This window comes from Nilaparvata lugens, chromosome 9 (assembly GCF_014356525.2).
Source record: "Nilaparvata lugens isolate BPH chromosome 9, ASM1435652v1, whole genome shotgun sequence".
In the NCBI taxonomy this organism is placed as follows: domain Eukaryota; kingdom Metazoa; phylum Arthropoda; class Insecta; order Hemiptera; family Delphacidae; genus Nilaparvata; species Nilaparvata lugens.
Genome location: NC_052512.1, coordinates 37,963,348 through 37,976,770, shown reverse-complemented (window position 1 = coordinate 37,976,770; position 13,423 = coordinate 37,963,348). Strand labels below are relative to the sequence as shown.

The 13,423-nt window shown below is 35.7% G+C and overlaps 1 protein-coding gene across 1 annotated transcript in view; it reads right to left on the bottom strand.

Annotated features, from left to right (window-relative positions):
- LOC111044275 overlaps positions 1 to 13,423 on the bottom strand; it is a 277,601-nt gene that overhangs the window by 201,264 nt on the left and 62,914 nt on the right. The window contains exons 3-6 of the mRNA XM_039435828.1: positions 9,283 to 9,352; positions 9,049 to 9,186; positions 6,782 to 6,956; positions 6,157 to 6,322 (exon numbers count right to left, since the gene is read on the bottom strand). Coding sequence (XP_039291762.1) covers positions 6,157 to 6,322; positions 6,782 to 6,956; positions 9,049 to 9,186; positions 9,283 to 9,352 — 549 coding nt within the window. The remainder of the gene's footprint in view (positions 1 to 6,156; positions 6,323 to 6,781; positions 6,957 to 9,048; positions 9,187 to 9,282; positions 9,353 to 13,423) is intronic.

The window sequence follows — 13,423 nt, the reverse complement described above, 5'->3', positions numbered from 1 at the left end:
ATGATACTTGTATCCAGAATGGCGGCTGATTGAAGTTTTAGTTTTTAAGGAAATGAAGGCTTGTAAATCAAATATTTTTAATGTAAACACCCATTGTGTGATACATCATTATAAAGGCATTTTCAAAACGTGAAAGATGACATCATTAAACATGTTATATGATACTTTTATCAAAAATGGCGGCTGATTGAACTTTATTAATTCTTTCTCTAGAAACTAAAACTTCAATCAGCCGCTATTTTGAATGAAAGTATCATAGAACATTTCTATTGATGTCATCTCTCTTGTTCCAGAAAGGCCTTTAAAATGATTATCATACAATCGGTGTTTACATTCAAAATATTTCAGTTACAATCCCTAGTAATTTCCTTAAAAACTAAAACTTCAATCAGCCGCCATTTTGAATACAAGTATCATAGAACATTTTTATCAATGCCATCTTTCTTGTTTTAGAAATGCCTTTAAAATGATGTACTACACAATGAGTGTTTACATTTAAAATATTCGATTTACAGCCCCTAAGTCACCCTCTTAGTAGGTGTTGAAATGCAATTATACGTCAAAGGGTAAAGTATTCGACCAATAACTTATCCTGAAAGTTACAGTATTATATTTACAACAGTCTAATATATATTGAAGGGTTCCCAGACTCACTCTGTATTCACAGAGTGTCTCACCAAGGTTGTAACAACCGTTGACCATAGGTTCTACTCAACATTCCTGACAAAAAATGTCAGTAAACTTTTTTCCTAACGACCTTAGTTTTCGAGATATATCGATTTTCCGATATTTCCAGAATATGCCTACTTCCGGTCATTAAATACTCAATAATATATATTGAAGGGTTCCCAGACTCACTCTGTATTTATAGAGTGTCCCACCAAGGTTGTAACAGCCGTTGACTATAGGTTCTACGCAACATTTCTGACAAAAAATGTCAGTAAACTTTTTTCCTAACGACCTTAGTTTTCGAGATATATCGATTTTCCGATATTTCCAGAATATGCCTACTTCCGGTCATTAAATACTCAATAATATATATTGAAGGGTTCCCAGAGTCACTCTGTATTTACAGAGTGTCCCACCAAGGTTGTAACAGCCGTTGACCATAGGTTCTACGCAACATTTCTGACAAAAGATGTCAGTAAACTTTTTTCCTAACGACCTTAGTTTTCGAGATATATCGATTTTCCGATATTTCCAGAATATGCCTACTTCCGGTCATTAAATACTCAATAACTCGAAAACTATTGGTCGAATTTTAATTTCAAGGGTATTTTTGGAAAGAGAAAAACATTTCTAACAAGACTAATGTAATTTTATTTGTTGTGTGATATTTTGTAGTTTTTTAATAGGGCTTGAATTTGAAAAACGCTATTCTTCAAATTCAAAGTCAAATTTCAAACTGTTTTTGCTCGATTTTTCTCCAGGTAATTAAAGTGGTTTTAATATTCCAAAAACTCCTTCATTCCATAAGTTTTCGAATGAGTATAAATTAGAAAGGGTTAGTTCCATGAAAAAGTGTTCAAAACTGCTAATATCTGGAATGAACACCTTCAAAATGAGGAATTTCACAAATAGCATGCATCAAGTGATGATCCTAAGGGTGAAAACTCCTGATTTCTCTCTGACAATATTCACAAGAAGTTTTAATCAACATTTTAACATTCTACAATGATATGATTTTTTCAATAACTTGCATTATTTCCTGTACCACAGATCCTGAATAAGATAACAAGAAGTGCATGTTTCAGCCCATTTTCAGTATAGTTTTCAGTGTGCTTTCCAGTTAATTGGCATGATTTGTATCAACTTTGGCTAGTAGAGAATGTTCGCGTTCATCATCATGAAATTTACCTTGATTGAGTACTTTGACATGTTATTGGTGTAAAGATAGTGTGGATGCAATTCAAGAGAGGCAGAGAGAGTATACAGGAGACGTTTTCCTGACCGAAAACACCCATCTCATAACATGACAGATGTCAAGATGGTAAAGGTTTAGGATCAGTTTCAAGGTCTGAGGCCAGTCTCAATTTCTGAAGCTTTTGAGAATCTTATTCTAAGTATTTCGAGCAGAATCCTCGATCCAGCATCCAGCGGGTCATTGGGATGTTGGATGTTCCAAGAATGATAGTTCAAAGAATATTGTAGAACAATAACTTTCGATCATTTCATGATACCCCAGTTCAAGAGTTCAATGAACCTGATACCGTTTCAAGGATGCTGTTTTGCCGTTGGATGGTTGGATCTTGGCACAAGATTGTGTTTCAAACATTTTATGGACAGATCACAGATAAAAGTACATTCACAAGAACTGGTGCTATAAATTTTCACAATACACATACATGGACCTTTCATTTACCCTGCAAGAATAAATAGTGAAGTTTTTATGGACTTCCTGGTCAATGAGCTTCACGAATTGATGGGAGACGTGCCTCTCAATTTGAGGCAGAATATGTGGCTCTAGTTGGATAGCTGCCTCCCTCATTATGCTAGAAACGTCCGTGGGTGGCTTGATAACAATTATGCTGGGCGTTGGATTGGCCAAGGCGGACCCGTAAGTTGGCCACCACCTCACCTCATTTTACTCCAATGGACTTCTACTTTTGTGGGGTTGTAGAAAGTGAAGTTTACAGAGAACCTGTGGAGATCAGAGAGGAACTGATACTCAGAATTTAATTGACGTTTAAAGTAATGAAGACACGGCCCAACGAAGTGAGATGGGCAACTCGAAAATTGATAAACGGCAGCAAAAGCCGTATGAACAGAAATAGAGGTTATTTTTAATTCCTGTAAGCAGTCAGCATGATATTTAACTTGATTACCATCAGTTTTTATACTTTCCTTGCCCTATTACCATAGGTAAGGAAAGTATTGCTTTCCGAAAAAAAATTAATGTACTCAAATTTCTATATTTCTATACGTTTCAAGGTCCCTTGAGTCCAAACAAGTGGTTTTTAGGTATTGGTCTGTGTGTGTGTGTGTGTTGTGTGTGTGTGTGTGTTGTGTGTGTGTGTGTGTTGTGGTGTGTGTGTGGTGTGTGTGTGGTGTGTGTGTGTGTGTGTGTGGTGTGTGTGTGTGTGTGTGTGGTGTGTGTGTGTGTGTGTGTGTGTGTGTGTGGTGTGTGTGTGTGTGTGGTGTGTGTGTGTGTGTGTGTGTGTGTGTGTGTGGTGTGTGTGTGTGTGTGTGTGTGTGTGTGGTGTGTGTGTGTGTGTGTGTGTGTGTGTGTGTGTGTGTGTGTGGTGTGTGTGTGTGTGTGTGTGTGTGTGTGTGTGTGTGTGTTGTGTGTGTGTGTGTGTGTGTGTGTGTGTGTGTGTATCAGTGTATGTGCGTCTGTGTACAGGATATCTCATCTCCCAATTAACGGAATAACTTGCAATTTGGAACTTAAGGTCCTTTCACTATAAGGATTCGACACGTACAATTTCGATCAAATGCAATACAAGATGGCAGCTAAAATGAGAAACATGTTTTCAAAAACAGGGTTTTTCGCGATTTCCTCAAAAACGGCTCCAACGTTTTTCATCAAATTTATACCTAGAAAATTCATTGATAATTGATTGATCTGTAAAAATTTCAGGAGCTCCGCCTCATCTATGCAAAGTTTGATTTTAGATTCCCAATTATCAGGCTTCAGATACAATTCAAACAAAAAATTCCAAGTGGAAAAGATTGGGCATGAAAATCTCTAAAATTAATGTCCAGTAACATTTTCACCTAAAATTGGAAATAAGCTCAAAGTTCGAGAAAATAAGATTATTCAATTTGCAAACTGTTGGCAAGTGTTGACTCTATTAAATCATTCACTATGAACAGATAGCAGACTTCATGTGTCTGCAGTGTTATTGTCCTCACACCAGCTGGCTTAGATCTTCGAATAGTAGACTAATTTAGATGCGCGGGAACACTAGCGTTAGTTGAACAATTTTCATAACGGCAAGGAAAGTTGTGTGAGTGCGCCACACCAGATTTGTTAATTCTGTCATTCATCTACTTTGAATTATTATTCTATGGATAAATTTTGTCGGATTTTGTAAAGGTGTATGATTAATGGTGCGTACAGACTCTCGCTCTGCTCCGCAACCGAACGTCACTCCAGCAGAGCGATTGATGATCGACCGGCGAGCAACAGTGGTTCGACCGGGGAACGCGAGAAGATCTAACATCTTCCCTAACGTTCATGATGGGTGCGTGGGCGGTGCGACTGTGGTTCGATGGTGGTACGAGGGCGGTACGAGGGCGGAAGGAGGGCGGTACGAGGGAGGAGCGTGCTCGGTGCTGGTTGGAAGCGCGAATATGTGTACGCAGCTTTATATTTTATATAGGATTGAGGCTATATGCTACAGAAAATAATGCAATAATCAGGTGATTTTACCCTTTAGGATCATTACTTGATGCATGATGTTTGTGAATTACCTCATTTTGAAGGTGTTCATCCCAGATATAAGTAGTTGTGAACACTTTATCATGAAACTTACCTTGTCGAATCTATACTTATTCGAAAGCTTATGAAATGGAGAAGTTTTTAAAATATTGAAACCACTATTACCCGAAGAAAAATCAACCCTTACAGCTTGAAGAAAACCAACTCCAACCAGTTGCAAGTTTTAAGTACCTGGGTTCAAGTGTACAGAGAGATGGAGGGCTTCATGTGGAAATACAGCATAGAATAAATTGTGGATGGATGAACTGAAGAAAAATGAATGTTGTTCTTTGTGATAAGAGAGTGAATTGTCAAATGAAGGGAAAAGTGTATAGATCAGTTGTGAGGCCAGCCATGCTGTATGGAACAGAAACATGGCCCATTTGAAAGATGGAATGAAAGATGGAAGTGACTGAGATGAGAATGTTAAGATGGATGTGTGGGGTTACAAGAAGAGATAAAATAAGAAATGAATTGATCAGAGGCACTGTAAAACTTGGACCACTGGGAAAGAAAATGCAGGAGACAAGGATGAGGTGGTTTGGGCATGTACAGCGACGGGAGGAGGATTATGTTGGACGAAGAGTGCAGGATTTGGTTTTGGATGGTGTGAGAGGAAGAGGAAGACCTAGGATGAGGTGGGGAGATAGATAGCGGCTGACTTGCGGGAAAGTGGTTGGAGGAGAGAGGAAGCATTGGATAGGGCTTTGTGGAGAGGCAGACTAAGAGGAAGAATTGCCGACCCCATTTAAATGGGATAAGGCACAGCCAAAGAAGAAGAAGAAGAAGAAGAAGAAGAAGAAGAAGATTACCCGAAGAAAAATCGAGAAAAAAAGGTTTGAAATTTGACTTTGAATTTGAAGAATAGCATTTTTCAAATTTAAGCCCGTATAAAAACTACAAAATATCTCACAACGAATAAAATTACATTTATCTTGTTAAAAATGTTTTTCTTTTTCCAACAATACACTCGAAATTGAGATTCGACCAGTAGTTTTCGAGTTATTGAGTATTTAATGACCGGAAGTGGGCATATTCTGAAAATACCGAAAAATCTATATATCTCGAAAACTAAGGTCGATAGGAATAAAGTTTACAAAATATTTTTTGTCAGAAATGTCGAGTTGAATCTATGGTAAACGGCTGTTTATCAAAACATTGGTGGGACACTCTGTATACTAACAGTATAGATCGTTCGGTTACGGGTAGAAGACGCCTTGACCTTGAATCAGGAGCTACAAGATGGCGGTAGTCGCTTTCCCCCACCACGTCAACAATAGACAATTTTCAGAGTCACCAATTAATCAGCCAATCCACAATCCACTAATGATTTCCAATCCTCAATCCATTCAATACTGAATGTGTTAGATCACGACTGACTCACCTCAAAAATTGTGACTAAAGTTTAGAGAAGGAGCACTCCGGTAGGCCTACTCTGCAGATATTCCAAGCGGCGCCAAAATCGGCTCAATCAAGTAGAATGCAAGTGGCCAGATACGCTGCAAATGCCGCACTTTTCTATCTACAGTAGATCAACGATCTACTGAATAGTTCGATTAAGAGAACTAGATTTACGATTTTTTCATTTATTTATTTCATCTATTCATTCACATTAAATTTATTCATTCACATTTTTTTGAATATGATGAATCAGCTCACTTATCCTTGCCTGTGTGGCCTCACCCTTAGGTTTAGTTATAGCTTACATATTGGGGTAAAGTGGTTGCACTTACCAAAACGAATGACTTTTCCGCCTGAAATAAATTTCACCTCCACAACTCTTACTAATCCATCTTCCCTTCTCTTCGGCCATAATATGTCGACTCCATCATAATACTCAACATAGTGAACTGGCACAGTAAATGTTAGGAAACTCTCTGCTCTTGTAAAGCTCACATTCTGTTAAGAGAGCAAAATATATATTATCAAATAAGAATGTTCTCGCAATAATAATATCCAAAGAGAACAGGTAAAAATGACTGAATAAATATTAATTGGAATTTTAAATGATGCGAAATCAAGATGAAAAATATTCTTAATACAATTTTACAGACAAGAAAATTTTACTTTCTTATTTCCAAATCTCATTGACAAAGATATTTTTATACAGTGTGGATTTAATGTAATATTTCGAAAAGTAGGAAATGTGGGTGATGGATGACAAATTGATGATTATTCAAGACTAGTTCTGATAAAGGTAGATTTCATTAGCAAATGACCATCAGGTTTGACTTCACATTTATAATCCTTCCTTCAGATTTCCCTTCTGAATATTTATCACAATCACTTGCACTGGAAACATTTAAAAAAGAAGAATAAATTATTTAAAAGGGTACTGAGATTAGAATTTTTATTTACCTGATTGCTTGGTGATTGACATGACCAGGATTTATGACGCCTGGTAAATAGGTTGATCAGTTCATCATCGCTAACGAGAGCATGCTGCACCCCATTCATTTCGTTAATCCCCACCTCAATGACTGGCCAAATAGGCTTCAAATAATTACCACTTCCATCTTTATCTTTTTCACAACTGTAGCAACCAGAATATTAACAAATAGTAAGTAGTACCAGAAAGTAATTGAATGACCAACAATACTGTGATAATTATTATCATATTAGTTTGATATCGCATTGTAGGAACCGATATCGTGATTATACACAGTAGTCAACAGTACCAAATAGTAATTCAATGAGCTAGGATACTGTGATATGCATTTTTTGATCGCCATCAAATAAATAATTGGACTAGCGTAAGCGAGTTCTCACTTTTGACTTAATGTCGAAGTTGTTGTCCGTTTGTATGTATGTTCGACTATAACTTTTGAAAGATATGATCAATCTGCTTCAAATTTTAAATACAACATATTCTTCGACACTTTTTACAGATCAAGTTCCACGTTTCTCTCCCTATCATTTTTGATGATATACGTGTTGTATGGATCATTTAAAATCAATAAAGTTCATTGAATAAAAAATTTACCAACTACTTCGTCCTTTTTCATGATTCATCAAATCAATTTCAATTTATTTATTCACGTATCATAACATTTTTACAACACAATTACAATTATAAAATGAGTATTGGAACCCACATAGACTATTACATCCGTGTGTGGGAGCAGTTCTTGATATTAGCTGTGTTACAATCAAAATATTGGGCTATATAAAGTATAAGATACATACGGTAAATGAAATAAAAATTGGTTACACAGTATATAATATATTTCCAATATAAATTATATAAAAAAAATCAAATTAAATTTAGGAAGAAAAGATAGATCCATTGGAAGAGAAGTAGGTAATCGTCTTGTAATAATACAGATTTTTATAATTTATTGATAATTATTATTTTAATCAAACCAGAACAGCCGGAATCGTTTTTTGCAACATTCATTCGGTGAGAAAAACAAATAGTCCAGACAACGATATATTATAGAGGGAAATGTTTGGAACACAATTTCAACTCCACAACTCTTTTAAGGATAGTAAGAGGATTAAAATATAATAAAAAGTCCTCACCCCTACCCACTGTGCTAGAGCCCACCCCTCTAGTTGGGATTTGGATTCTCGAAAATACATCACTTTAGAACATGTATATCTTGAAACGTATCGGATTTATCGAGAATTTCTTAACAAAAATTTATCGAGCTTCATTTTTATGTAGTTGATTATGTCAACAGAATACATTGTTTCCAAGATATGAGCATGTAAGTAATAAGTGAAAAATGCAACTTTCAAACCACCCTCATCCCTTCAGCGCATGATGTAGGGGTTTGGATTTTTGATATACTCACCTTCAAACTAGTCTTAACAAAGGTGCAAAATCGAAAATTGTGTTCCAAACATTCCCTCCAAATTCCATTGTCAACTGATCTATTGTTGCTGAATAGAAAATTTCACTTTCAACATTAAAACTGCTGCTACAATCCTAGGGAAATGCGTAAAATAGTGAAAATATACATCAAATAGAAGATAATTTGATGCTCTATCAGCTCATAATCAGCAAGGATTTTTTCATCAATCGTTCATAAATTATAAGACCGGAAAGATAAAAAAATTGGAGGCAAGAGTGTTTTTTTCAAAAAAAATCTCAGCTTCAAGAGCGGATATCTCAGAAACTATTAGAGGTATTGGAAATATGTTACATACAAAACTAGTTGGTAATTTTGTAAGCTACAATTTTTTACCGAATATAAATGTTCATAAGATGCATAGTTTCTGAGATATATGCGGAAAATGAAAAAATGGTACTTTCAAACCACCCCACCCCTTTAGCACAGAAGGTAGGCGTGAGAACTTTTGATATGTTAATCCTCTTACTATGCTTAAAAGAGCTGTGTAGTTTGGAATTGTTTCCCAAACTTTTCCCTCTATACCTGTATTTGAGCATTCGTTGCCTGGACTATATTATCCTTGAAATGCAAAATTTTCAAAAACCTTGTATATACGTCAAAGCGCAAATTAAAAAGGAACATACCTGCCAAATTTCATGAAAATCTATTACCGCGTTTCGCCGTAAATGTGCAACATATAAACATTAAGAGAAATGCCAAACCTTCGACTTGAATCTTAGACCTCACTTCGCTCGGTCAATTATAAATTTTTCATTTATATAAACTTACACCACATAATCTGCTCTCATAACTCCTTCAGTCTTTGAACCTATTCTCAGATTGAATCCATGATCTTGGACCATTGTTCTGTAGATTGATGAAGGAGGCAACTGGTATTGAATATCAGTGATAACTATTGGTGAACTCCTGAAACATTCAAGTTAGTGATGAGCCTACTGATTGATCCAACTTGTACTATCGAATTGAGAGTTTTGAATTAAAGTCTGTAATACCAAAACTTACCCATCTTCGGCTACTGTCACAACTTTTGACTCAACAACATTCGTGCTATTTGCCAACTTGAAATAGACATCTGTAACAAAGCAGGAAAGATTAAATTGTTGAATCAATCCAATTCTCAAGTTTCCATTCATTTTATACTGCATTGAGATAAGCATTAATCATATAAGTACCACATTGATATGTGAAATTTGCATTGTTATTTGATTTCGCCCATTGAATTGCACAAGTTGTTCTTTTCCGGTAGTGTCATATTGAAATTGGGAATATTTATTTATATATAATTTTTATGGCAAATATATAGTCCAGTCAAATTGTCGTTTTTCAGGAAACAGCCCCGAAATCATTTTTCTCAACGGTTCTATATGTATTTTGGGGCGCTGAATTCGAATCTGAAATTTTTTATCTGAAGTGTTTCACAAGATACGCAACTTTGAATATGCGAGAAATTTTCACAGTATTGAATTTTCAAATTTCCTTTTCTTGTGAAAAAGTTTAGATAGAAAATCCAAAAAGTAGTCATGTTGTGAAGAACTCTCTCCTCTTTTTGCTCCCATGAATCATACTTCTGATTTCAATACCGTTCAAAAGTTACAGCCAATTGAAAAATTATAATTTTTCATTTTCTAATTTTTTTCGGCGATTTTACTGTTATTCAAGAGTTTCTAAAACGAGTCCGATACATGATAAAAGCTTTGGGGTTTTGGGGGTGAAGCCGCCCTCTGGTGTGTCAGGAAATTTCAAATACATATAGAACCGTCGAGAAAAATTATTTTGGGGCTGTTTCCCGAAAAACGACCTTTTGACTGGACTAATAAATGAATTTCAATATCACATGTAGACATTTATGTCAGGCTGAGAAATTCTTGAATGCGATTCAATTGGAAGTTTTGAAAAGTTACACCCGTATTATACTCCATTATAACACATTACTATTTTTTTCACAAATATACAGGGTGTTTCAGAAGTAGTGTCGAGAATTTTAGGGTATTGTACCTGGATGCTAGGAGACTACAAATGTCATATTTGGAGTGTCCAAAACTCAGCGGTTATCCTTATAGCTGCCATTTTGTTTTTTTCACTTAAAAATTTTTATCTCAAGAACGAAATGTTGTATTGATCTGAAATTTGGCATGAATATTTATGCTGAAAAGACTCAACTATAAAAAATAAAAAAAAAATTTTTCGTTGAAATTTTTCAAAATGGCGGCCATTTTAAATTTTTGATGGCGAATATCTCGAAAACCGTACATTTTACAGAAAATTTACAAGAGACAAAAAAGTTAGCAAATTTTTTCACGATTCCAATGATACCTAATTTATTAAGATTGGTCAAAGAATAACAGAGAAATTAATTTTTTTCGTACTGCATGCATGACCACTTTTCACCATTTAAAGATCAATATTAATTTTTTTTATAATTTCATGAAAACCGTTCTTATTACAGAAATATACAAGAATAACATTCCTCCAAATTTTATTTTACATTGAAAAATATTAATTTCACTCAAATCGGTTCACTGATACTAATGCAGCAATTGCTCAAAATGCCGTCCTTCAACTTGATTACACAGTCTGCACCTTTCAATCATGGACCGTCGAACTGCTATAAAAGCATTTTCATCATCTTGAATGGCACCTGCTGCAGCAACCACTCTTGCCACAAGGTCTTCTTCGTTTTCTACTGGCGTGCTGTAAACAAGGTCTTTCATATGGCCCCAGAAAAAAAATCTAAAGTGTTGAGGTCAGGTGAACGTGCGGGCCACGGTACTGGTCCACCCCGCCCAATCCACCGCTGACGATAGGTCATGTTCAGAAAGTCCGTAACAACATTTCCGAAATGAGCAGGGGCACCATCATGTTGAAACCAAATATTATATCTGTTTGCAAGAGGCACATCTTCCAAAAGTTCTGGTAGTATGTCTCTTAAAAAAGTAATGTACGTGGGAGAATTCAGACGATTAGGAAGAAAGTATGGTCCAATCACGCGATTACCTAAGATACCCGTCCAAACATTCAGCGAAAATCTATACTGATAACCACGCACTTTGACCTCATGAGGATTGTCTAAGGCCCAGACGTGACTGTTGCGAGAGTTGAAGATTCCTTCTCTTGTAAAGCTGGACTCATCGGTAAATAACACATTTTCTAGAAAATTTGGTTGGATAATGTCTTGCTGAAGAAACCAACGGGCACAGTTTACTCTTGGCTCATAGTCGCGTTCAACCAATGAGTGAACTTTTTGAAAGCGGAAGGGGTGAAGTCTTTCCTTGTTTAGTACACGCCACACAGAAGAAGCACTTGAATTGATTTGCTTTGCAACTGCTCTCGTACTCGTTCTAGGATTGAAATCGAATTTCTGCAATACTTCCTCTTCAAAAGCAACATTTCGAACTGCTCGAGGCCTACCAGCAATTACCCTGTTCCGTTCAAATGAACCAACTTCTCTCAGCCGATTGTGAGTTCTTGTGAACACCTTGTCGGAAGGGAGACGGCGGTTTGGAAATGCAGCTGCATACATTCTTCTTGCTTCGGTCGCATTGCCAAGAGCTGCTCCATACATGAAGTGAATATCGGTGTACTCCAGCGAACTAAATTCCATTACAATAATTAAATATTTGTGTAGAAGCAACGTAAGAAAATATTGAAACTGGAAATTCAAGATAGAAATAAGACCTAGGAAACGTGAGACTAAGAAATAGGAAGCACTACATCTGGTTCTTTACTTTTAATGAAACAACAATACTTTTACAAGACAAACATTATCATCTGAAAACCATTGTAAAATCATCTGTTTGCCCATATGGAGCCATACCGAGTTTCAAAGCTTCATCTTAAATACATCTGGAATTAAAAAATTAATATTGATCTTTAAATGGTGAAAAGTGGTCATGCATGCAGTACGAAAAAAATTAATTTCTCTGTTATTCTTCGACCAATCTTAATAAATTAGGTATCATTGGAATCGTGAAAAAATTTGCTAACTTTTTTGTCTCTTGTAAATTTTCTGTAAAATGTACGGTTTTCGAGATATTCGCCATCAAAAATTTAAAATGGCCGCCATTTTGAAAAATTTCAACGAAAAATTTTTTTTTTATTTTTTATAGTTGAGTCTTCATAGCATAAATATTCATGCCAAATTTCAGATCAATACAACATTTCGTTCTTGAGATAAAAATTTTTAAGTGAAAAAAACAAAATGGCAGCTATAAGTATAACCGCTGAGTTTTGGACACTTCAAATATGACAATTGTAGTCTCCTAGCATCCAGGTACAATACCCTAAAATTCTCGACACTACTTCTGAAACACCCTGTATATTATCTTGATTGAAATTCAATTGATCAAGTTCTTTCTGCATCGGATTCTATTATTTTCTCACTGTATGTTTTCACTCTTCTCCAAACAGTAAAACTCATTCCTATTGCTCTTAAAAATTAATTTCATTATTAATGTTTTAGAATCCATTATTTCATTCCACGATCTAATTTCAAAGTCAAAATTTCCTCTTCTTATTTTTTTGTGAACTGGGATTACATGTAGTGGTTTACAACGTTACAATGCATACAGTCACGGACTCATAACTTGATCTCTGGACCGATCCACCCCTCCCACCATAGTAGTAGTCGTTAAACAGCCTTCTATCGAAAAAATTATAGTGGACAATACAATAATAGAATTTATTTCATTTTTCATCTCACTGACCACCTATGAAAGGGGTATAAGGATTATTTTGTCAATTATAATCTAAGTCGTCAATCTTTGCATTCCATAATGCAAAAAGAATTCCTCACTGGGATAAGAACAAACCTGCAACAACTCCTCCATCACCTTAATTCTGAACTTTTCACCTGTAAGAGCCTTTATGCGTGTTGGCAATGAATTATAAAGCCGAATTCCTGCACTCTTTACCCCTCTCTCATACATACCAGTTCGATGAATGTCGTCTCTGAGGTTTTGTCTATATCTGGTATTGAATGAGTGGAACAACTCTCCTGTATTGAACCTATCTTTATTCCTATCAATAGAACAAAGAGCCTCCAAAATATATACACCTGGAAGTGGGAGAATCTTTAACTCTTTAAAATAATTTCTACAACTTGCTCTAATAGATTCACCCACCATCACTCCAACTGCCCACTTTT